Below are 26,634 nucleotides of genomic sequence, written 5' to 3' on the forward strand. Positions count from 1 at the left end.
ACAGGCAAGTCTTGGTGACTCATTACTGAATAGAATACAGTGACATTTGTACAATGTGATTTCCCAGGCTAGGTTAGAAACAGTGATCCAGCTTTCATCTGACTGTCTTGGACCCCTGAACCACCATGTAAGAAGTCCAGCTACCCAGAAACCAACACACTGGGGAGAAGAGACCATATGGAAAGATTACAAAGAGATAGAGGAAGATGTCCAAGAAATCCTAGCTATTCCAGCCCAGAGCTCTTGAAGTGTTCCCAGGCCAGACACCACATCTGTGAGTAAAGAGCCTTTGAGATGACTCCAACCATTGCCACGACTTAACTGCAATCTCATGAGCAATCTTGAGACAGAACCACCCAGCCCAGATGGCCCCAAATTCCCGACCCACAAAAACCATTAAGCGTAGTAAATGATTGTTGTTTAAGTACTTTGTTTTGAGAGGACGTGTTATGCAACAATAAGTAGATAATACAAGCTACTTCTTGGTAGTTCTAGATTAAGGATACTAGCAAAGTATGATTTTAGCTTCAAAAGTAGATAAATCTCTCTGAAAATGTAAGGAAACAAAGATTTCCAGATTTAGAAGGTAGGCATGATTGGAATTAGAACATCTTTTACTGTTGAGAGTGTTATTTTTATTTTTTTAAAAACCTGTGGAATAGAAAAAGCACTGGATTTGATGTCAGAAAACCTGCACTTAGATTTTAGTTCTGCCAGTTCTACTTATGAAGCATAGGGGAAACCACTTAATCTTGCTTAGTGTTGGTTTCTTTCCTGCTGAAAGTGAAAATGCGGAACTCACAATTTAGTTGTTGGTGACATTTTTAGAATAACACCTAAGGGCCAGAGTGTGTCAGAGGAGGGTGATGAATCGTCTGGAGAAATGGGTATATGAAGCAGTTTCACCTAGAAAAAGACTGTTAATTTGACCCTTACTTTAATACATTTGAACATGTAGAAGAGGAAGTAGACTAATTTTGTGTGTTGTTTAAGGGCAAACAGGAAACAATGTATTAAAATTATAAGTGTCTTAGTTCCTGTCTGCTACTATCACAAAATACCACAGAGTGGATACTTGATAAACAATAAAAATGTATTTATCTTAGTTCTGGAGACTCCATCAGGCTCAGTGTTTGGTGAGGGCCCAGTCTCTGTTTTCAGGATGGTACCTTATTGCTGCATTCACTGGAAGAGACTCACAAGCTGTTCCTCAGGTGCCATAGCATGGAAGGGCAGACAGGGCTTGCGTAGTGTCCTCCAGCCCTTTTTATAAGGTCACTAATCCCTTTCATGGGGGCTCAGATCTCATCGCTGAATCCCCTTCTGAAGGCTGCACCTGTTAATGCTATCATATTAGGTCTTAGGTTCCAGCATATGAATTTTGGGGAACACGTACATTAAAATCAAAGCAATAAGAATCTAGATTTTAACTTACATGAATATGAGCATTCTCATTTAAATAATTAGACTTATTAGAAAATATTCTTCAAGTTCCTTCAACTGCAGAAATATGAAGGAGAGAAAGCTGCTAGCTATTTTTTTCTAGACTTGATACAGAGTTACTGTAATGTACTGACTCTCTAGACATCTTCAGGAAGGCCTAACATTATTCTCTTATTTTTTTCTTTTACTTCCCTAAACATCTGTTTAGAAAATGACTTCTGTTTTTCTTTATTACATCAAAAATATGTTTGTGGAAGAAAAATTAGAAAACACAGATCAACAAAAAAGGAAATAAAAATCACCAATAATCTTACCATTATTTAGAAATCATTATAAATACTTTCGTATATATCTTTCCATCTGTGTGTGTAGGGGAGCACACTCACCTTTATGCATACATATAAAGACTAGGTACTACAGTGTATCCTTTTTTTCATTTAAAATATGTTTTTTTGGTGAATAAATTACTTTAAAACATTTTTGGGTATTCACTTTCAACTTTGAAAATTGTATTTATTTTATGATTACAATATATTTATAATAAGCATTTAGAAAATGTAGAAAACTTCAAAAAGAAAAAATCTATTATCTCAACAAGTAAGGGACATAAACATTTTGTTGGATATGCTGGTCTCTTTTCTTCTGTACATTATTTTCTTTAAAATTTATATTAATGTTTTTTACTAACATCTTTTTTACTAATTATACATTAGGAATGTTCATCCCCATGTCATAAATTTTCACTATAATATGATTTTCAATGATTCTAGCATGTGAATGAAACCATAATGACCTCAAATAATTGGACATATAGGTTGCATCTAATTATTCATCACTGTAAGCAATACCATATTCAACATATATAATATTATTTTTAATGGCTGTGTAGTATTGAGTTGTAAAGTATATCATCAATCCCTTATTTTTTAATATCTCAGTTCTAAATATTTTGCTTAAATAATCCTGTCATTGTTAGAGCAAATCTTTACTCTTAGTCTTAGCTTTTAGTTTTTCTTGACATATTTGATGAGTAGTTGTTGTTTCAAGTTCATATAGAAGGAGGAGGCATATGGAAGAAACATGAGAAGTAGTTCAACCACCTAAGAAATAAAGTTTAGTTTCAAGTAGTATTATTACCTAAAAAACTATTGATGAATGTTATTATTATTTTTATTTATTTATTTAATGCTGAGTTGCAGTATGATTAAGTGCTTCAATGCATAGTTTGAGTGGGTAGCAGGATGGTAAGGCCCGATGTAAACAAGGAGGGCTGCTAGGATAAAATGCAGTTTATTCTGAACTCTCGAAAGCATGTTGGGATCATCCTCAAAGTGGATGAATGGGGCATTGTGGCAAAGTGGGTTAAACGGCTGCTTGGAATACCACATCTGTGTTGGAATGCCCGGGGTTGAGTCCCATCTACATTTTCCAACAAACCTGCATCCTGGGAGGCAGCAGGAGATAGCTCAAGTACTTGAGTCCCTACCACCCATAGGGAGACCAGGATGGAGTTCCTGGGCTCCTGGCTTTAGTCTGGCCCCAGCAAGGCTGTTACAGAAATTTGGGAAATGACCCAACAGATGGGAGATATTGTTTCTCTCTTTCTCTTTCTGCCTTTCAAATATAATAAATGAAAACAAACAAACACACTAAAAAGTAGGACATTCTGGGGGAAAAGAACAAAAGAAGCAAAGGCTCAAATCTTTGAGTAATTTAATATTTTCACTGTACCATAATAAGACTGTTTAAAGTCCTCTGATTGCCATTGCCGGGCAACCAGTTCTATATAACAATCCCGAAACATCTGAGCAATATTTATTGCAGTATGTTTTGTTTTTAATATTTACTTTTCTATGCTTTCACACACTGGAAATATCTTCACTGTGAAAAGTGAATTCTTTCTAAAAATAATGTCTGATCATCACTTTCTGGTACTATTCTGCTTTATCCAACATCTGCATATAGTTTATGTGATTTTTTTTTTTTTTTTAAGATTTATTTATTTACTTGAAAGTCAGAGTTACACAGAGAGAGTAGGAAAGGCAGGGAGAGAGAGAGAGAGAGAGAGAGAGAGAGAGAGAGGTCTTCCATTGGCTGGTTCACTCCCCAATTGGCCGCAATGGCTGGAGCTGCGCCAATCCAAAGCCAGGAGCCAGGAGCTTCTTCAGTTTCCCACGTGGGTGCAGGGACCCAAAGACTTAGGCCATATTCCACTGCTTTCCCAGGCCATAGCAGAGAGCTGGATCTGAAGTGGAGCAGCTGGGACGCGAACTGGCACCGACATGGGATGCCAGCACTGCAGGCAGTGGCTTTACCGACTACAGCACAGAGCTGGCCCCTTATGTAATGTTTTTAATTAATTTCCAGTGAAGTTGTCTTTAAATGGTCTGAGTTGACAATGCCTTAGTTCTTGTATTGGGACTGGGATCTTTTTCAAATAATATTTTGAAAATTTTGTTTACTGTTAGATTTGATGGGGCAGCTGAGGATTGAGGAAAAACAAATTTATATTAAATTTACTTTGAATAAACTAATATTCACTAACTCAATGCCCATGTATTCTGCTTTTTGTGATGTTCATGTATTCAGCCCTGTTTTATAGTGGTTGTTTTCAAAAAGAAGATCAAAAGAAGAGAAATAATTTCCTTTACATTATTTTAAAAAGTCACAACTGAACAGCTTTCTGAAATTTGTTTATAATTAAGTCCCCAGTATAATGTGAAAGCAAAGCCCACTTATTTACTGCCTGCTCAGGAAGTAGTATTTTTTAGATTGGGGCCAGGGCCTGTGCATCCTAGTTACTTGGATGTTCACTAACATTCATATTCCTGGTCCAGGAGACTGCAAGGGAATCTGCATCTTAACATACTTACTGGGAAATTCTGCACTTTGAAGTTTGAGAATCACTGCTTTAGGGAAATATTTTCTCAAATCTCTTCATAGCTATGTGGCAACGTTGCATCAGGACTTGACTGTTAATATTATTAGGTGTCCCACCTCAGTTTGTGTTTCATAGGACCTACTTTGTTTTTAGAAAATTAAAAATAAGCTCTTTTTTTCTTAAGAAATTTTACATAAAAATTACACAGTAACCTACAGATCCTTTGTCAATTTTCTTTTTAAGAATTTGGTAGTAATGACTTCATATAAGATAGTAACCTGTTGTAAATGCATTGAATTATGTGCCACTTTTAAAAGGCCAGCATTTATTAAGTTTTAGAACGTTAAAAAGTAATGTCCAGAAATGGTAGATTTCACTCCTTTGTATTGTTCCTAAGGATGTTATAACTCATAACTTAAGCAATACATGGTTTTATTTATTGCCTGTGTTGGTGCTTTGGTGACACATTGCAAGTAACTCTTGGTGGCTTTCTTGGGGAAAATCATGACTTTTCAGTCTCTTGCTGTTTGCTACCCAGTAGTCTTGAGCCACTTTGCGTAGATTATGGATCTGAGCCCAGTGTAGGTCATCACTGCGATAAAGAACCTGTGGTTACTCTCTGTGGCGCAGACTGACAGTGACTATGAATGCATTCACATGAGTGACAAGCTAGGAACGTGGTACTACAAGACAGTAACAATGAATAAATACAGAAAGAAGTGGTACCCCACAGAGCCTTCATACTCTAAGAACAATCTGAAGTTTGAGGCTGGAGAACCTCTCCTAGCATGTTTCAATTTCAATCAGGGAGTGATGGAAAACCTTCCTTATTATGGCCCATGGTGAGTCATTTGTAGGTAACCGCTTCCACATAATACTGTTTTGGCTTGGTGTTTAATCCCTTAGGTTGAATCAGGGTTTTCTTTCTGGGATATGATGTGAGGATAATTTGCTTTTGAAAAGGAAGTAACTGAAGCATGATTAATCAAATGGTGGTTATTGATTCCTAAAAGCCTCAGTCAAAATGCCTTTTGCACACATATCTCTGAGTTTTCATTTGCACCAAGTGGAGAATGAGATGGCCATTCCAAGGAGCTATGTACTAACCATGACTGGCATCTAAAAGAAAGACTTCTGCATCACTCCACAGAATTATTGTCAACATTAAATTAAATAATGAAGGAAAGAGGAGATCTAGGGGCAAGGTAAAAAGGAACTGTCTCCCTTGGTCTGCCTCACATAGTTTGTCTTTTTCAGTTTGTTTAAGCTGTTTTGTTCTGGGCATTATGCTAGTAATGGGAATGCAGAATAGATTAATATTTTGTTCACAATATTTAAATAGCTTTATTTAGATACAACACCCCCATCACTTAATTTACCCATTTAATGTATACAATACAATGATTTTTTAAAAGTAGATTCAACAGGATTCATAGTATTTCAGATCCAAGACTCACATCAGTGCTTTTTACCTCACAATTCCTTGGGTCCAGAGGGAAGAAAAACCCCCTTGGCCCCATTCCTAGATCTTCTCCTTCCTTCAGAATAATACTACTTTTGATCTGCAAACCACCGCCTCATCACTGTGAGCTCAGCACTGTGCCTAGGTGCATTACAAAGGCATCTCATTTTATGCTCACAATAATCCTGAAAAGAACTTTCATCCCACCTTATATATAACAATAGTATCCAAATACCTAGCATTTATTCAGTTCAATTACATCTAATTTAACTGATGTAGAAACTTACTCTTCTGGACTCTTTTCTTCCCCTATCCTCTGAAAATTATGACATTGCTCTAGATTTTGAAGTTTGCTGGGCTTCTTTTTTGAAGAAGGGAGATAAAGAAGCAATTGGGATTTTTAAGGTTCTGGTGAGAATCACAAAGCCTAGATGCTTTCCTTTACACTAAAAAAAAAAAAAAAAAAGAAAGAAAGAATGAACGAACGAACAAGGAGAGAGAATACCCTTGTGCAAACAGGAAAGGTCAAGGGCCAAATAACAGTTGCATTCAAACCCCTCAATTCTGATTCACAGTGATAAAAGAAAGTTTTTTTCTTCCTACAAACTTTTAAGTGTTTGTTATTTTCGACCTAATATTTGCTTTTTCTCCTCAGCTGATGGCTCTGACCCTCTTATCAGTTAGCTAACGTCTCTGTACTATGAAGTAATTACTGTGCAAATTTCTTTTAATAAACTGGTGCTTTGGTTAAAAAATATTTTAAATGCTATAAGAAAACTGTGCTCCTATCTACTAAAATATCAGTGGTAAGGATAAGGAATACAAAGAGGTTTCTGTAGCTTAGGAAAGATGAATAGCTAGCAAAAAAAATAATTCTCCCCAAACCTCAGCATACAAAAAATATTTAGGGTGGTTCACTTTATGGTACTGATTTAGATATTTTGTAGATTTCCTGGTGAACAATGGATATTAGATTCTATGACTAACTTTTCTGCTGGCTTCATATCAAAGGAAATTGATTTAAAGTTTTATATATATATATATATATATACACACACACACATAATTTTAAGATATGGGAGGAGTATTGCTAACAAAAGTGCCCAATTAAAAGACAAACTTTATGCTAATTAAAATGTTAATAACTATTCGTTAAATCTAGACTATTTTAAATGAAGGGTGTAAGTGAACAAGAAGTTGAAGTGTCCATTTTTGAATCTTAGGCAGCTTTTCAAAGAACTGAAATTAGAATCTGCAGTTTCGGTTTAGCCCCTTTGATGATTTCTTCTTGAATGTTGAGGATTGTTTAATCAGAATCGTATTTTTTATTTGCCTTACTATTACCTTTTTATTTATTTATTTTTTGGTTAGTTATTTTTCCTATTGAACATCATGTACTGTCCTTTTGAGTTTAAGATTTTCTGCCAACGGCGTGCAAAGAAGCTTGTCTTCTAATGGCTTTATTTCATTTTTTTTTTTAGGAGTCAGAGAATAATAAGTTATGTTCCCTATATTCCCTCCGAAATACCTCTACCTCACCACATAAGCCTGACGAGGGGAGTCGGGACCGCGAGATAATGACCAGTGTTACTTTTGGAACTCCAGAGCGCCGCAAAGGGAGTCTGGCCGATGTGGTGGACACACTGAAGCAGAAGAAGCTTGAGGAAATGACTCGGACTGAACAAGAGGGTATGTGTGCCCTTAACTGTCGGGCCTTTTTCTTCTAAAGATTTCAGCTCTTAAGAAGAAGTGCGTGCAGCTTCAAGGGCCAGAGAAGTGCATAATTGGCACTAGCTAGGCAAAAGTTACTCTGCGGTTACCATGGTGATGGCAGATTGTGATCCATTAGGAGTGTTAAGCAGATAGCTCCATTTTTCTAAAACTTTGTGTGTTTTATTTGGTTTTTATGATAACAAATCAAGGTTTTACACTGACTGTAAGCTTCACCCTGGAAAAAGGTAGTAAGGGAATTTTCCTCACTGCAACTTTGTCGTTTATTTTCCCTTATTTTCTTTTGGCAGACAGTGAATATACCAACTGTTTAAAAAAGTAAATAAGAAGTTTTAAAAATTTATTTCAAAGCAAAAAAAAAAAAAGATTTTCTAATTTCCTTTCCTTTTTTTAATAAACATTAAACATTTATAAGAATTCCATTATTTTACCTCCATATGTTGTAGAATGGAGAGTTAAGGGCTTCTGATATTGTTAAAAATTAAATGTTCACAGGTGAGAGCTTTGACACTTGACATTTGCTATAGCTTCCCACTTTTACCTTCTCTCCTCTGCACAAAAGTCTACTCAGGTTCACCTAGGTCTAAAGGCAGATAAAAGAGGATTCTCCAGTAATATCGTTAAACAAGGTAAATCAGGTCTAAGTGATTGTTATCCTTTGTATATGCTTTTGTTTTTTTATGTACAGATTTTAAGCCTTAAAATGTAGGCTAATTAATGGCTCTGAATTTATTATTCACATTGTAAGTTTTAAATTCAGACCTCTGGAAAATTGGTATTTGATATAAAAGAACTTTTTTCTGTAGCTTAATTTTATTTACTTAAGGACTCAGAAAGTTAAAAATTTCAACTCAATTTTGTGTGGAAGTCTTTTTAAATGTACTGCGTGCGTCCTTGTTTTACTAACCAGGTTATGTGGCTTAAAGTGTAAATACTTTTTGATGATTCAGCGTTATGATATAGACTAGGAATTACAATACTTACCCAACAATTATGGACCCTGGGTAAGTTTTCAATCTTTGTGAGCCACAGAATTTAAAATTTGGTAAGGCACCGATACCTGATTTGGCAACTCAAACATTTTGAGAATTAACTATAATAATGGAATGTAGACTATATAAATTTGAAGTGTTATGGTAATTATGATATTATAAATGTCAATTATTTTTTCACTGTGCATTAAAGTAATGTTGCCCCTAGATATCACTGAAATAATTAAGAGTCTTTGACTTTATGGCTATTTCTCTCTCATTACAAACTTTAGAGTTCTTGTGTCCACTTGAGATATACCACCTATCTATTTTGCTGTGTGTGTATTGGTTTCTCCACATTCAATATCAGGTTATGTCCTGTTGTTTTTTCTGTGGTTGTTAATAATTTCTAGCTTGTTCCTTATATGTATCTGTAGATTATGAAATTAGGTAAGCAGGGCATTCTGGACCACATTTGAAATATGAAAAAATGTATTTTGAGTGAGTTTCTGTAAGATTCTGGGTAATACCCATGATATTCAGCATGTGAACTTCATGCTGACCTTTCCTGCTTTTCAGAGACCTCAGACCTCATTTTCCTTATTCTTGGTGGTGTTCTGGGTAACTGAGGTTGCTAGATCAGCCACCTCTGAGTAAGTGAGATTGCAAGATTATTTGGCAATTCAATGAAAAGATGCTTTCAGTTGAACTGAAAGTTCAAAATACTTTGGAGAAAATACTTTAGAGATATCGTTAATGTAAAACTATAGAAATTTGCTTGTGATTTTTTCTGCATTACAAGGGAATTTTTTCTTGAAAATATGGTTAATGTTCTATTCTTCCTCTGCACAAAAGAAACACTTGCAAGATGAGACTGCTCACTTAAAAGTACTTTATCACTATATATTTTCTAGCAAAGATTTTTTTTACATACTTTATACACATTTTGGCTGCTTTTAATAGTGCCTATGTTTTAGACAACAGAAAACCAGGAGTTTTTAGTGTATGGTAGTATACGTAATATATTAAGTACAAATATGAAGTTGTAGAAAACATGCTGCTCATATTTACCAATCCCACAAATCTGAGAGGAGCAGTAAACATGATATGTGAAAGAAACAAAACTCAAAAGGTTTTAACAAACTAGAAATAGGAACTTAAAGCCAACCTATCAAGGTAAAATTTAATAGAACTTATTATCCAGTCCACAGATTGTAACCAGAATTCCCAGCTGCACAAGTAATTATTGAAGAGAGTTAAAATAACAGCCCTATGAATAAAGGTGACAGAAAGCATGATGGGGTCAGTGTGGTGAATACTGCCAAAAAATTGTCAATGTTATTCAGTCAACATTGTTAGAAGTACAGATTGTGGTATTCAAGATGAGGTAGTCCCACTCCCACTGAACTCCCTACTTCAATTTTGGAATACTGTGTTGAGTTCAGAATTACCACATTTTAAGAGTGACTCAAAAGTATTAAGATATTCTTAGAGAATAGTTGGCATGTTCACATACACAAGATTATTAAGATTATTTAATAAAAGGAATGGTTGAAGGAATTAGTAATATTAACCCTAGAGAAAAGAGGATCAAGGATGGCATGATGGTGTCTTCAAAGATTAAAGTTACATAGAAGAAGGATTTTGGTTTTATTCTATCTAACCCCCTGGGGGTAAAGTGGAAATCAGTGGCAAGAAGTTACAAGGAGGGTTCTGCTTTGTGGCATAGTGGGTAAAGCCACCACCTGCAATGCCAGCATCCCATGTGGGCACCGGTTTGTGTCTTGGCTGCTCCACTTCTGATCTGGCTCCTTGCTAATGGCCCGGGAAAAGCAGTGGAAAATGCCCCAAGTACTTGTGCCCCTGCTACCCACGTGGGAGATCTGGAAGAAGTTCTTGGCTCCTGGCTTCAGCCTGGTCCAGCCCCTGCTGTTGTGGCCATCTGGGAAGGAACCAGTGGATGGAAGACCTCTCTGTCTCTCTCTCACTCTGTAACTCTGAGTTTCAAAAAATCAATCTTTAAAATAATTTGTGATATAGTAGAATGTGCTGTTTATCTTACTAATGCATGAAAACAAAATCTAGTGGAGGGGCTAAAATGGCAGAATTTTTTTAAAAAAAGGATGTATTTAATTGAAAGGCAAAGTGACAGAATAGAGAGAGGGAGGGAAGGAGGGCAAGGGAGAGAGAGAGAGAGAGAGAGAGAGAGAGAGAGAATCTTTCATCCTCTAGTTCACTTCCCACAACAATAAGGGATGGGCTAGACTGAAATCAGGGTGCCAGGAACTCCATCTAGTTTTCCCATGTTGGTGACAGGGACCCAAGGACTTGAGCTATCATCTGTTGCCTTTACCAAGTGCCTTAGCATGAAGCTGGATTGGAAGTGGAATAGCCAGGACTCAAATTCTCATTCTTATTTGTGGATGCAGGCATCCAAAGTGGTGACAAAACTTTCTGTGCCACAATGCCCAGTCCATAATACCAGAATGTTGATGAGTGATAAATTTAAGAGATAATTTGGGATGTCTACAAAAAATATACTGTGATTGGCCGGTGCCATGGCTCACTAGGCTAATCCTCTGCCTGAAGCGCCGGCACACCGGGTTCTAGTCCCGGTCAGGGCACCAGATTCTGTCTCAGTTGCCCCTCTTCCAGTCTAGCTCTCTGCTGTGGCCTGGGAAGGCAGTGGAGAATGGCCCAAGTCCTTGGGCCCTGCACCCGCATGGGAGACCAGGAGGAAGTGCCTGCCTCCTGGCTTTGGATAAGCATGGTGCGCTGGCCTCAGCGTGCCAGCCGCAGCGGCCATTGGAGGGTGAACCAACGATAAAGGAAGACCTTTCTCTCTGTCTCTCTTTCTCACTGTCCACTCTGCCTGTCAAAAAAAAAAATATATACTGTCATAGAAAAACCTATTGTGATACTATTGGTGACAATGTCACAGGTATAATGGATACCCTGTGGTTTGTTGTTTGAATCCATAGTTTAAGGAAATGCAAATTTCAATTACAAGTTGATAAAAAATAATTTTTCCCAGCCAGGTTCATAGATTCCCTGAATCTATCCATGTCTCTTGGTCTGTAAACTCAAAGTTAGGAACCCCTAGTCTAGATATGTGGAATACCAATAATGAATAAAACAATAATTTTTAAATAACTTTTTTTGTAAGAGTGATAAGATATATACATATATGTAATGAATGCAATGTCTAATATATATGGGAACTAGGTAAATAAAATATGAGAGTTTACAAGATTGAGAGATGCCTTCTGTCTAGGAAGCCATGGATATGTTCTGTAGGGAAGTGGGTCTTAACTGGTTTTTGGAGAATAAAAGCTTTATATAGATTGAAGTGGTGGGGATAGACATTTCAGTTAGCAGAAATAGGTAGAGAACTTTAAACAGCCAACAAGTCAGATTATAACTTACTAGGATACTTGTGGGAAATATGAATGAAAAATTACTATTCAGATCCTAGAAGCCCCTTAGTTTTTGGCTATGGAGTTTGAATTTTATATAGAAGTTGATAGAAGAACCACTGACTATTTTTTTAGAACAATAAGGTGATGGATTAGAGCTTCCCTTCAGGAAAGTTCATCTGGCAGCCCTATGGAGGATGGATGGGAGCAGGGAGAGACATTAAGGAAATTGTTTCAGACTAGAGATAATGAGGGCCTGTACTAAAGCAGCAGAAATAATAAAGAAGAAGGGTGCATATGGAAAAGATATTAAGGTAGAAAATTGTTAGGACTTAATATTAACTTTGGAGACAAAGAAAGAGGAAGAAATGGTTCAAAGGTAGCTCAGAAATTTTAAACTCTGGGAGAATAGAAGGGTAGTAATGTAATTAATAAAAAAAGAAGTAGAGGAATATGTTTTGGAGATGGGAGAAATGAGGATTTTTATTTCCTAATCAGAATTTGATATCCTGAGTTTGAGTCCCAATTTTAGTCAACATTTTGTAGGAATAGTTTGTAGTAACAGCATAATAGAATACATAATTACAAAAAGATCATTAAAATGTTTTGGATAAATTTCTGATTCTAACACAGTATTTTAAGTATAAGGAGGTATAATAGCTTCACTGGTATTTTCCTGGCTTTGACTTTTTTTCAGTTTAGAAAACTTTTATTTAATAAATATAAATTTCAAAAGTGCAACTTTTGGATTATAGCGGTTTTCCTCAACATAATCACCCTTCCACCCACAAACCATCCCATCTCCTACTCCCTCTCCCATCCCATTCTTCATTAAGACTCATTTTTAATTATCTTTATATACAGAAGATCAACTTAGTATATACTAAGTAAAGATTTCAACAGTTTGCACCCGCACAGACACACAAAGTATAAAGTACTGTTCAAATACTATTTTTACCATTAATTTGCACAGTACAACACATTAAAGACAGAGATTCTGCATGAGGAGTAGGTGCACGGTGACTCCTGTTGTTGATTTAACAATTCACACTCTTATTTATGACATCAGTAATCACCCAAGGCTCTTGTCATGAGCTGCCAAGGCTATGGAAGCCTCTTGAGTTCACAAACTCTGACCTTCTTTAGACAAGGCCATAATCAAAGTGGAAGTTCTCTCCTCCCTTCAGAGAAAGGTACCTCCTTCTTTGAGGGCCCATTCTTTCCACTGAGGTCTCACTCACAGAGATCTTTCATTTAGTTTTTTTTTTTTTTTTTTTTTTTTTTTTTTTTTTTTTTTTTTTTTGCCACAGTGTTTGGCTTTCCATACCTGAGAAACTCTCATGGGCTTTTTAGCCAGATCCGAATGCCTAAGGGCTGATTCTGAGATCTGGCTTTGACACTTTAAAGCTTCATGTCTGTCTCCTCATTTGGGACATGTGATCTCATGAGACATGAGAACTTTCAAATGGATTAACTACCTACTAAAACTTATTGGATTCATGATTTGAGGGGCAACTTAATGATTAATTGATAGACAAGCTTGTGTGGTTGACATAATAAATGGTGATCTTTCTTGAGACATTCTTGTCTTGGATAATGTTTTGATTTTCTTTATCAGATTTAATATCTCCTCCCTCATTTGCCCTCAGATACAAGAACTCATCTATAAAGATGATTGTGGTCCATTTAAAAACAATGTCTACATGATAAAATAGTAGCTCTCCAGGTTGATGCTTTGGACAATCAAAGAATAACAGCAGGCAGATGCTTTGGTCAGCCAAATAATTTTTCAGTTTTTAAACTGCCATTTCTTCAAGAAATGACTTCCCCTGAGCAGTGATTTGACTAGATTGCTGAAAGCACCAATGAACAAAGGTTGAAATGTCCTTCTGAAAGCGAGGCTTATGGGAACACATGTCTTTTGAAAATGTAACTTTGATTTAGAGTCATAGATAGATAGATAGATGCATAAGTGGATTGAATGATCGAATGACTGAATTTCCAAATCTACCTTTAAAAACGCTGTTGATGGGGGTGGGTGGATTGTACAGAAAGGCTTTGATTAATAGATTCAGGTTAAAAATGCTTCCAAGCTAAAAATCTTTTAGCTGTGATTAAATGACGAGTTTTAGTTATCCTTGTATCACCCATCTTGTTGTCAGTGTAGCTGGGCTCTAACATAAGCGACAGTTGTCAGAAAATGAATACTTTAAAAAGGACTTCTATATCTAAATACATATATTTAATCAGAGAGTCCTTTGGCTTCTGAAAATAAGTTGTCTAATGAGAATTTCATTTGAGCAGCTGCGACTGAGGAGGTCAACAGGCACTGCCTAGGAGAATATGGCCCAGCTGGTTAAATCTGGTTGTTGTCGTGATTTAAATGGTCAAGTGCTGCTTGTAATCCAGGACCGTCTGTTTGTAAAGGGAAGAGTGAGTGTTTCAGCATAATGTACAGCTGTTTTAATCTCTCTTTAATAATAGTGCTTCAGCCACTATCATGTCTGTGTATCATACTACTAAGTATATGATCCTAGGCAGAGTGAACTGGTTTGGGTCAGGTTCTGGAGCCCTCTGAGATTGCAGAGAAAGGGATACAATGATAAAACTCACTTGTCTAACAAAATGAAACTTTCTGATTCTTTTGGCTCTTTTGAAAGACTTGTTATTTAGTAACTTTTTTTTTGTGATCTGAAGGGAGTGAGGAAACTTGTTAGGTAGAAATAGAATAAACAAACTTTTAATAGAGCCAACTTAATGGAAAATATGCAGAGCTTAGGTACAATCCATAGGACATACATTGGTCAGAAATTAGAGTCTGAATTTGTCTGGTGGAATTGTGTGCGTCAAGCTATTAAGGTGATGAAAGTATGTGGATTCATTTTGCTGTGCATGTAGAGAAAGGGCAGCAGCATTTGAGCTTTGGATTCCTAGTGGGATAGGCTTTCCAATGGATTATGCAGCTGTTTCTGAGCACAAAACTGAGCATGTGTTTATGTGTGTATCTTATGGATTATTATCATTATTCATGTCTCTAAACAATAATTTGTATTTCTACATATATATTCATTGCAACATTTAATTTGCATATATGTTGGTATATTTTGCTTATCTGAAAACTTTTGTTATATTTAAGGTATACAGTACAGTTCAAACAATGAGAAAAACAATTTTTTGGAGTATGTTTTTGAGTGAGCTAGATCTGAGTTTGAATCTAAGCTCTATAATTTAGAAAGACAATATAACATACTATATTGTACAATATAGACAATATAGTGTACTGTATTGTACTTGGATGTGATCTCTAGAGCTGGGTTTCCTGTGTTTGAATCTCACTTCAGCATTTATCAGGTGGATAACAGACAAGTTACGTAACTTCTCTGTGTCTCAGTTTTCTCAACAAAAAAATGGGCATCTTTACAGAGCTGACATAAGAATCCAGGTTATTAAGAAGATCAATAATTTATTAATGCAAATAAAACATTTAGAATCTTGTTAGCACATTGTAAGTAATCAATGTGGCTAGCATTATTTCCTAGTTTTGTGACTTTGTACAAATTGTTTAATCTTTTATGCTTTCAGTCCTACTGTAAAAATGGATAACTGATACCACTGTGAGGATTTGACATAATATAGTTTCTATAATAATTATTACTATTGTAACTAGTATTACTGTTATTTGTTGTTATTTGAAGAAAGTTTTTCAAAAGAGAAATATTACAGGAATCTCTTACTACACCACAGACAGAATCATAGGAAATGTCCCATGGTGTTAAGGGATTTAGCATTTGGCAGCAATGATGTTCTTGTGTTCTGGAAGAGCAATTCAGTTTAACTCTCTTTTCAGCCTCTCTGGAAAAGCTGATACTAAAGTTTCCCCATTGGAAGCCAATCTTCCCTGCTGAGGAATATGTGGAATGTAATGTTGTCAGTGAGGGAGGTCGGTGAAGTTTTGGATGAGGTTTTTAGATAGTACCCAGTTAAGAGTAGTGTGTTCCTACTAACACAAAAGTCTAGATACCAATGTACATTTTAAAAGTTTTAATGTTCCCTTCCTGCTAGAATATCATAAAAAAACTTTAAGGTACAACTTATGGACATTAGGCTTTTACCACTATTCTGATCAAAGGTTGTATTGGTTAAGCATTTAGAATATCCCAGATCCAAATCCTTCATTATGTTCATGGGAGAAATAGAAAAAGTTTTGGATTTTTGCATAAAAATGCATTAAAAATTCATTGCAACCCCCCAGAATCATTATTTCAAATAAATTGTAAGTTTTAAGTCATTTAAATACTGAAGTTCCCCAAGACCACTCATTCTCATGGTAAAGAATCAATCAGGTGTTGAGAGCAAAGCTGATGCAACTTCATTTAAATTATTTTTTTCTTTTTAAAATGAATCGTTCCTCCCAATGATATTAATGTCCTTGCTCCAGTTTTAAAGAATTTGTATTCATAGAAAATGCTTGTCTTGTGACAGTTTTAAATAAACAGGTATTTCCTGAAAATATCATAGAATTATACTTAGGGACTCTAATCAAGAATATAAGAATTTTTGAAATATGGCAAGAATTATTTTAGTATATTTTCCATACGGTATATTTGCTTTCAGATGTTTTAGAAACTGGTCATCCTCTTATACAATTTTATGAAACATACAGTTGGCTGGCGCCGCGGCTCAATAGGCTAATCCTCTACTTAGCGGCGCTGACACACCGGGTTCCAGTCCCGGTTGGGGCGCCAGATTCTGTCCTGGTTGCCCCTCTTCCAGGCCAGCTCTCTGCTATGGCCCAGGAAGGCAGTGGAGGATGGCCCAAGTGCTTGGGCCCTGCACCCGCATGGGAGACCAGGAGAAGCACCTGGCTCCTGCCTTCAGATCAGCGCGGTGCACCGGCCGCAGAGCGCCAGCCGCGGCGGCCATTGGAGGGTGAACCAACGGCAAAAGGAAGACCTTTCTCTCTGTCTCTCTCTCACTATCCACTCTGCCTGTCAAAAAAAAAAAAAAAAAGAAAGAAAAGAAAAAAAGAAAACAATTTTATGAAACATACAGTGAACCAGAATTCTTTGAGCCCCAGATATTCTGGCAATATTTTACTTATTTCTATTGCTGTTGTTTTGCAAATCCCATTTACAGTGTAGGCAATACTCTTTTTGAAAATTTTTATTCTTTATTCTAAATTGTTTGATTTTTTAAAATTAAGAGTTTATTTCATTTTAATATAATTTTTAGAACCTTAAAGATAATTTTAAAAATAAAAACAGTACTACTGTACATAACACTGCCAGTGGTTTAACTATAATACTCTTTTTTCTCTTTTTATTTATTTGTATATTTATTTATTCATATTTTTACTCATTTATTTCTGAGTTCACTAATACTGAAGCATTTAATCACATTCATTTTTTAAAGTGGTAACTATTTTTAACATTTTTCACTGAATCTTCTTTTCAACTTCTGCTTGTGTGACTCTGCCTCAAAAAGATGACTTCAATTTCTTGGTCCATTTCTGTCTCCTCAGGATTAAAAATTCCTTAAGACTTTCTATGAATGTTGAGATGTGAAGCAGAGAATTTTTAAAATTATTTTTCCTCTTAGAAAAGTAGGAAGCTAACATTTCATTGTTTAGGAAGAAGATACAGCTTTCTAATGGCTAGATGAAAGTACATCCTATTCTCATAGGCTTTTTGAACTTGTGAAGTTTGAGTAGATCATTAGCATTTTGTATTTTTCTGTTGAAAATTCAAAAAATTGACTACTTCAGTATTTATTCTAGGAATCTCAAAAAGAAATAGTGAATAATTTTATATTATTTATCCTTGCAATATGCGTATAAAATCAAAAGAAAAAATGAATATAAAAGTGGTAAACTTAAACATTGGTTTTTATTATGTAATAGTATCTATATATTTGTACACATACAAAATAAAAACAGAACAAACACATGTGAATTCATCCACTAATTTGATAAAAATTACTAACATTGAATCTAACTAAATTTTCTTCACTTGCCCAATCTTTGCTTTTACTTAGACTGTTACCAGGACTTTATATCTATCATTACCTTTCCTTTTTTTGATTTAAAATAATTTTGCATGTGTCCTAAATAATATAATGTTTAGCATTGTTTGGTAAAAATAATGTAACACTGTAACCTTCCGTCAATTGCTTTTTATACTCATAATTGGGTTCTAAAGTCAGTTTTTCTGTGTGAAGATTTACTTCATTTCATTTTGTATAATGACCTGTGGTATGCTATTCAAGAATAAATTCTTCTGTCTTTTGACTTTTGGCCTTTTTTCCAGTTTTCTGTTAGTACAAACAATAATGTTATGAAAATTCTTGTACCTGTCTTCTGATACACATGTGAGCAAATTTATTCTCTGAGTTGTTTCTCTAGGGATGGAAATGATGTTGAAAAAATTTTGTACTCTTTTTCAATTCTTTGAAAACATTACACAAAGAAGTTGCTCCGAGAGAGAGGGAGAGAGAGAGAATTTGTGTCTGTTATAACCCATGAAAGCTTTAACTTTACTGTCTGTACTTTTTGGTTCCACCTTCATCAAAATGTCTAGTATAGGTTTCTTTTTTTACTAAGCTTTTCAGAAACTCAACAAGAGCCTTTGATGGACCCTTCACTGCAATTTCCCTTTTTTTCTTTTGTTGTATCTTAATAGAATGTCTTCAGCCCTTCTTTCAACTATAAGGACAAGTGTATTGTTATTTTCCTACTGGACCATGATTACTAGGTTTGTTAGGAAACACTTTTCCTGCTTCGATGGTCTTTATTGATGTTTTCAGCTTAGGGTGTGGTTTTAGTATTAGCGTGATTCCTGATCTCTAACAATATCAAGGTCACAATCACTTCTTCTTAAATGCTTTCAGCAAATTTAACATAACAAACCTGTTGATTACTGCCTTACTGCTACTATATATTTGTTTTTTTTTTTTTAACTTTTATTTAATGAATATAAATTTCCAAAGTACGACTTATGGATTACAATGGCTCCCCCCCCATACCATCCCTCCCACCCACAACCCTCCCCTTTCCCACTCCCTCTCCCCTTCCATTCACATCAAAATTCATTTTCAATTATCTTAATATACAGAAGATCAGCTTAGTATACATTAAGTAAGGATTTCAACAGTTTGCTCCCACACAGAAACATAAAGTGAAAAATAATAGATGATTTTTTTTAAATGATGATGAAATCAGATCAGACCTATTGTCATGTTTAATCCCAGTGAGAGTCAAGTTGGGAATTGATAATTTCTTTTTTTTTTTTTTTTTTACAGAAGATCAGTTTAGTATACATTAAGTAAAGATTTCAACAGTTTGCACCCCCATAGAAACACAAAGTGAAATATACTGTTTGAGTACTCGTTATAGCATTAAGCCTCAATGTACAGCACATTAAGGACAGAGATCCTACATCAGGAGTAAGTGCACCGTGACTCCTGTTGTTGACTTTACAAATTGACACTCCTGTTTATGGCATCAGTAATCTCCCTATGCACCAGTCATGAGTTTCCAAGGCTATGGAAGCCCCTTGAGTTCTTCGACTCTTATCTTGTTTAGGCACGGTCATAGTCAAAGTGGAGGTTCTCTCCTCCCTTCAGAGAAAGGTACCTCCTTCTTTGAAGACCTGTTCTTTCCACTGGGATCTCACTCACAGAGATCTTTTTGCCAGAGTGTCTTGGCTTTCCATGCCTGAAATACTCTCATGGGCTTTTCAGCCAGATCGGAATGCCTTTAGGGCTGATTCTGAGGCCAGAGTGCTATTTAGGACATCCGCCATTCTATGAGTCTGCTGAGTATCTCACTTCCCATGTTGGATCACTCTCCCCTTTATTTATTCTATCGGTTAGTGTTTACTGCTACTATATATGAGATTACTTTTTCAAAAGGTTTGTAGAAAAATGGAATTAAAAGATAAGCTTGTTTTGGTGCAAAAAAAGTGTTGAAATTCAAGCAATTTTTTCATACTATACGTTTTCCATGAACATAGACTTTTTTTTTTTTTTTTTTTTTAGTTAGTTGCCTGTTAGCTGGAAATGTTCACCTACCTCTTAGAGTATTTAATTTATGGACTTAATATACATTCTTGTCCTGTCCGTGAGAACTTACTGTAGATAGTACCTGATAATAAAATAATTAATCAAAGCACTGGCTCTTTAACTTATAAAATGAGAACTGAAGGAGTACTTCCAAAATTTCATGCCATTTTTTATTTTCTTTTGGAGTTTGCACCCTAATTCAGAGTCTGCTATCAGTACTTTCCTCCTTAATACTGTTTTCAGATTAAACCAGTCTTTTGACTGATCTCATGATTGATTATTTTATTATGCTTGCAAGTGTCTTTTACCATTCCCAGTCTTCTTTCTGATACTGGAGTCTTTTTAAATTTTTTTAAAAAAGATTTATTTATTTATTTGAAAGTCAGAGTTACACAAAGAGAGAAAGAGAGAGAGCTTCCATCTGCTGGTTCACTCCAGCAGATGGAATGACAATGAGAGCTGCACCGATTTGAAGCCAGGAGCCAGGAGCTTCTTCTGGGTCTCCCATGCGGGTGCAGGGGCCCAAGGACTTGGGCCATCTTCCACTGCTTTCCCAGGCCATAGTGGAGAGCTTGATCAGAAGTGGAGCAGCCGGGACTCAAATCGGCATCCATGTGGGACGCCAGCCTTCCAGGCAGTGGCCTCACCCGCCATGCCACAGCACCAGCCCTATGATGCTAGAGTCTTTATAAAGATAGAGATAACAGCTGATACACAATTTTGATTTATGAAAAAAATCATTGCCCTATGAAGTACAATGAGACAAAGTGATGACTCCAAGGCCACGGCTTAGTGCTGAATATTTGTGACGCTTAGCTCCAGCATTTCAGTCTCTGTTGATGTCTGGAGAGTTTAACTGAGGAGCCATACTTATTACTGAGAAGCCACACAGGTAATCCAATGATGGAATCATGGACTAGAGGCCATCTACTAGCATTGGGGATGCAAAAGTTAGAGACCAGTGGATTTCCTTTATTGCTTTCACATAATAAATTGGAAGTGAATAAATAGAAATAGATGGCTAGAAAAAAATTGATGATGGTATAATGAAGAAAATGAAAATATGGTGAAGTATTGAATTATTTACAACATCATGGTAGCTGCAACAGAACCAGAATTATTACACTAATATATACTTTTTGTGAAAAGGCAGTTTTTAAAGAGTGGCTAATAAGTTTGTGCACTAGGATTCCATTCCACTCCAAAATGCAGTAACTGGCTCAACAGACACTTTGTAGCTTGCCATTCAGAAATACCTCCTATCTGGTATGTGCTTGTGTTGTAGATAGGAAATGGTGGAAAATGTACAAATTGATGTATAAGCCATATGTTCTTTTCTTTCAGGCAGAAGAGTATGACTGAGGAAAATACCTCTAGTACTCAGTATATAAAGTCCTAAAATCATTCTTTGATATTAAAAAATACTACTTGATAATATTGCCAAATACTATCAAAAATTAATTTTAATTTAACTCTTCAGAAAGTCTGGTATCACTTTCAAGTAAAATAAAAACTTTAGGATTTAACTTCAGTTGGATAGAATTTTGCCTCCTTTTTTCTTATTATTAATGTTATCTAATAGCCACAAGGTTTAGGCATTTTATAGGTATTGGAACATTGGTATTTTAATCAATGATCAACTATGTTTAGTCCCTCTCTAATTTGTCCAGCGCTATATTCCCAATGCCTACAATAAGATTCTTAATAAATGTTTGTTGGTTGAATGATTAAATTAAGATTAGTTAATGGTATGGGATGTTTCCTCTTCTGTTTTTACTTCTGCCTTTTTTTGTCTTTGTTTTTTTCCCAGCACGCAATTAGGCTTCTCTTAGGTATAACTGTTGTTGTTTTAAAAAAAATGTTTATTTATTTGAGAGACAGACAAAGAGAGACAGATACACACAGAAGTAGAGTCCCAAGCCGGCGCCGTGGCTCAATAGGCTAATCCTCCACCTTGCGGCGCCGGCACACCGGGTTCTAGTCCCGGTTGGGGCGCCGGATTCTGTCCCGGTTGCCCCTCTTCCAGGCCAGCTCTCTGCTGTGGCCAGGGAGTGCAGTGGAGGATGGCCCAGGTGCTTGGGCCCTGCACCCCATGGGAGACCAGGAAAAGCACCTGGATCCTGGCTCCTGCCAGGAGCAGCGCGGTGCGCCGGCTGCAGAGGCGGCCATTGGAGGGTGAACCAGCGGCAAAGGAAGACCTTTCTCTCTCTGTCTCTCTCTCTCACTGTCCACTCTGCCTGTCAAAAAAAAAAAAAAAAAAAAAAAAAAAAAAAAAAAAAAAGAAGTAGAGTCCCCATCCACCGGGTCACTCAGCAGATGCTTTCAAAGGCTGGAGCTGGGACATCAATCCAGGTTTCACATTACTCCAGCCATTACTGCCACCTCCAAGGGTCCACAATAGCCAAAAGGTGGTGTCACAAGCCAGAGCTAGGGATTGGATCCAAGTATACCAATTTGAGAAGCAAGTATGTTAATATCTTAACCACTAGGCCAAATACCCATCCCTGTAACTTTGTCATTAATAATATTGTGGATCAGTAGGAAATCAAAAAATAATTTCCTCTTTTAATAGCCACTCTAAAAGTAACATTGGGCTGAATGTTTGGCCTACCAGTTAAGATCCCCGTACCCCAGGTTAGAGCAACCAGATTCAATACCTTGCTCTGGCTCCTGACTCCGGCATCCTGCTTAGGATGACCTTGGGATGCAGTGGTGGACTTTAGCCACCCATGGGTTGAATTCCTGGACCCTAGATTCGAAGGTAGGGAGTATTCTTCACTATCTGATAAGGACTAAAATTAAGATAAATTTTTTTAAAAAAATTAAAAAGATAAAGATACCATATTGTATCTCTTAAAAAAAAAAAAAAAACTGTAGGGCCGGCGTCATGGCTCACTTGGCTAATCCTCCGCCTGCGGCACCAGCATCCCATATGGGCACTGGGTTCTAGTCCTGGTTGCTCCTCTTCCAGTCCAGCTCTCTGCTGTGGCCTGGGGAAGGCAGTGGAGGATGGCCCAAGTACTTGGGCCCCTGCATTCGCATGGGAGACCAGGAGGAAGCACCTGGCTCCTGGCTTCGGATCAGTGCAGCGCTGGCTGTAGCGGCCATTAGGGGAGTGAACCAATGGAAGGAAGACCTTTCTCTGTCTCTCTCTCTCTCTCACTGTCTGATTCTGTCTGTCAAAACAAACAAAAACAAGCCAAAAAAAAAAAAAAACTATATGGGGCTGGGAGCAAGTATCTGGAATATCCGCTAGGACACTGCTTGGACCCTTGTATCCCATATCAATGTGCCTGGGTTCAAGTCTCCACTCTGCTTCTGATCCGAGCTACCTGCTAATACACATCATGGAGAGCAGGGAAGCAGCATGGGAGGGATGATTCAAATCCTTTGGTTTCTGCTGCTTATATGGGTGATCTGGAATGAATTCTGGGTTCCTGGCTTTGATCTGGCCCAGTTCTGGCTGTTGTGGGCACTTGAGGGAGTAAATCAGCAGACAGAAAGCAGTTAGAAGATCTCTTTTTGTCTGTTACTGTCTCTTTTGCTGGTTCCCTGCCTTTCAAGGAAAAAAGGATATGAGCATACTTCAAAAAGTTCATGGAAAAATGCAATTAAAATACCACTTTATTTTGGTGCAAAAATTGAAAATCATGCATAGTTTTTTCATAATACAGATTTTCATGAATTTTAAACTTTTTTGTACCAAAATAAACTTATCTGTTGTTTTCCATGAATTTTTTGTAGTACCTCATGTACTACTCTATCAACAGATTGTAACCCTAAGTATATTATTTGCTGTTTTAATAACTGAGCTGTTTATTGAGGTAGTTGTAGATTCACAAGCATCTCTAAGAAATAATATAGAGATACTCTGTGTATACTTTGCCCATTTTCCCCAGTGGAAATGTCTGCAAAACTGTTGTATAATATCACAACCAGGTTGTTGACATTGATACAATCTAATGATCTTATTCATATTTCTTTAGTCTTAATTTTACTCAGTTGTGTGTGGGTGTATTAAGTTCTAAACAATTTTGTCAACCATAAACACCTATTTAGGTTCATGTAACCACCTCCACAGTCAAAATACTGAACAATTCCAATATTGCAAAGATCCTTTGTGTTGATCTTTTATTGCTAATGCTACCTTCCTTCTACTCTTAGACCCATCATTCGCAGTACCTAACTGTTGACAACCACTAATATGCTCTTTATTTCTAACATTTTGCCTTTTCAAAGATATTATATAAATAGAATCATACACAATGCAAGCTTTTAGAATTGGCTTAAAAATTAAGCATAATTTCTTGGAAATCATTCAAGTTGTTGCACATCAATAGTTCATATTTTTCAAAAATTGTAAAGTAGCATTCTGTGGTAAGCATTTCATTTATGTGTCACAGTTTGTTTAATTATTCACTGGTGAAGAGACATATGGACATGTTAGTTTTTAGCTATTATAAATAAAGTTGCTACAAATATTTGCATATGATTTTTGTGTGAACATAAATTTTCCTTTCTCTCAGATTAATTCCCAGTATTGCAGTTGTTGGGTTGTATGGCAATTGCAAATTTAATTTTATAACTGCTACACTACACTGTATTTCACAGTAGGTGTACCATTTTACCTTTCTCTAGGTGATGCTGGCTTCATAGAAAGAATTTGGGAGGATTCCCTCTTTTTCGATTGTTCTGAATAGTTTAAGAAGAATTATAGTTAGTTCTTGTTTAAATGTCTGGTAGAATTCAGCAGTGAATCCATCTGGTCCTGGGCTTTTCTTTGTTGGGAGGGCCTTTATTACTGTTTCAATTTCTGTCTCAATTATGGGTCTGTTTAGGTTTTCGATGTCTTCCTGGTTCAATTTAGGTAGGTTGCATGTGTCCAGCAATCTATCCACTTCTGATAGGTTTCCCTGTTTGCTGGCATACAAGTCCTTGTAGTAATTTCTGATGATTCTTTTTATTTCTGTGGTGTCTGTTGTTATGTTTCCTTTTTAATCTCTGATTTTATTGATTTGGGTCTTTTCTCTTCTTTTTTTTAGTTAGTTGGGCCAATGGGGTATCAATTTTGTTTATTTTTTTCAAAAAACCAGCTCCTTGTTTGGCTGATTTTTTGTATTTTTTTTTTATTCAATCCTGTTGATTTCTTCTCTGATTTTAATTATTTCTCTTCTCCTACTAGATTTGGGTCTGGTTTGCTGCAGATTTTCTAGATCCTTGAGATGAATTGAAAGCTCATTTATTTGGTGCCCTTCGAATTTCTTGATGTAGGCACCTATTGTTATAAACTTTCCTCTTAACACTGCTTTTGCTGTATCCCATAAGTTTTGGTATGTTGTGCTGTTATCCTCATTTACTTCCAGAAAGTTTTTGATTTCTCTTTTGATTTCTTCTATGACCCATTGTTCATTCAGGAGCGTGTTGTTCAATCTCCATGTGTTTGCATATGCTCTAGGGATTCCTGAGTTGCTAATTTCCAACTTCATTCCTCTATGGTCTGAGAAGTTGCATCGTATGATTCTAGTTCTTTTGAATTTGCTGAGACTTGCCTTATGGCATGATGAAAATTTCCAAAGTACAGTATATGGATTACAATGGCTTCCCCCCACCCCCATAACTTCCCTCTCACCCACAACCCTCCCATCTCCCACTCCCTCCCCCATTCCATTCACATCAAGATTCATTTTCAATTCTCTTTATATACAGAAGATCAATTTAGTATATATTAAGTAAAGATTTCATCAGTTTTCACCCACACAGAACACAAAGTGTAAAATACTGTTTCAGTACTAGTTATAGCATTACTTCACATTGAACAACACATTGAGGACAGAGATCCTAGATGAGGAGTAAGTACACAGTGACTCCTGTTGTTGACTTAACAAATTGACACTCTTGTTTATGGCGTCAATAATCTCCCTAGGCTCTAGTCATGAGTTGCCAAGGCTGTGGAAGCGTTTTGAGTTCGCGGACATCGATCTTATTTAGACAAGGTCATAGACAAAGTGGAAGTTCTTTCCTCCCTTCAGAGAGGATGGCCCATTCTTTCTACTGGGATCTCACTCGCAGATATCTTTCATTTAGGTCCTCTTTTAATTCCATTCTTTGCTGAACTTTTTCAAGCCCCTTTGTATGTTTGTGTCTGTTCAAGATACTATAACAAAAGACCAAAAACTGGGTAATTTATAAACAATGGAAGTTTATTGCTCACACTTCTGGAGGCCAGAAATCCAAGATTAAGGCACTACCAGCTGTGGTGCCTGGTATGGGCTTTTTGCCTCATAACTGGTGCCTCTTCTTTGTGTCCTCATATGCCACAGGGAGGTGGGGGGTGGGAGAACAAGCTTCCTCAGACCTCTTTTATAAGGGCACCAATCCCATTCCTGAGGGTGGAGCCGCAATGATCTAATCACTTCCCAGAGGTCTCACTTCCTGATACCACCAAATTGAAAATTAAGTTCAAGCTATGAATTTGGGAGGGCATAAATATTCAGTCTATAGCAACAAATGAAAATGGAAATTAATATAGTACTATTTATAATTTCTTCAAATGAGGTGAAATACTTGAGTATGCACAAATGTGTACAGGATCTCTATGCTGAAAATATAAAATGCTGATAAAAAACAAAGAACTAATACATGGCAACTACACTGTGTTTATGTATTAGAGGA

General features: G+C 36.5%; 1 protein-coding gene across 50 annotated transcripts in view; it reads left to right on the top strand.

The window, feature by feature from the left end:
* SOX6 (SRY-box transcription factor 6) overlaps positions 1-26,634 on the top strand; it is a 647,472-nt gene that overhangs the window by 275,039 nt on the left and 345,799 nt on the right. For all 50 annotated transcript variants that reach the window (XM_051833972.3, XM_089328236.1, XM_070073077.2 and 47 more), the window contains one exon: positions 7,268-7,475. In XM_051833972.3, the coding sequence (XP_051689932.1) occupies positions 7,268-7,475 (208 nt within the window). The remainder of the gene's footprint in view (positions 1-7,267; positions 7,476-26,634) is intronic.

Source organism: Oryctolagus cuniculus, chromosome 1 (genome assembly GCF_051225735.1).
Source record: "Oryctolagus cuniculus isolate XC-2025 breed Fujian yellow rabbit chromosome 1, ASM5122573v1, whole genome shotgun sequence".
NCBI classification, from domain to species: Eukaryota; Metazoa; Chordata; class Mammalia; order Lagomorpha; family Leporidae; genus Oryctolagus; species Oryctolagus cuniculus.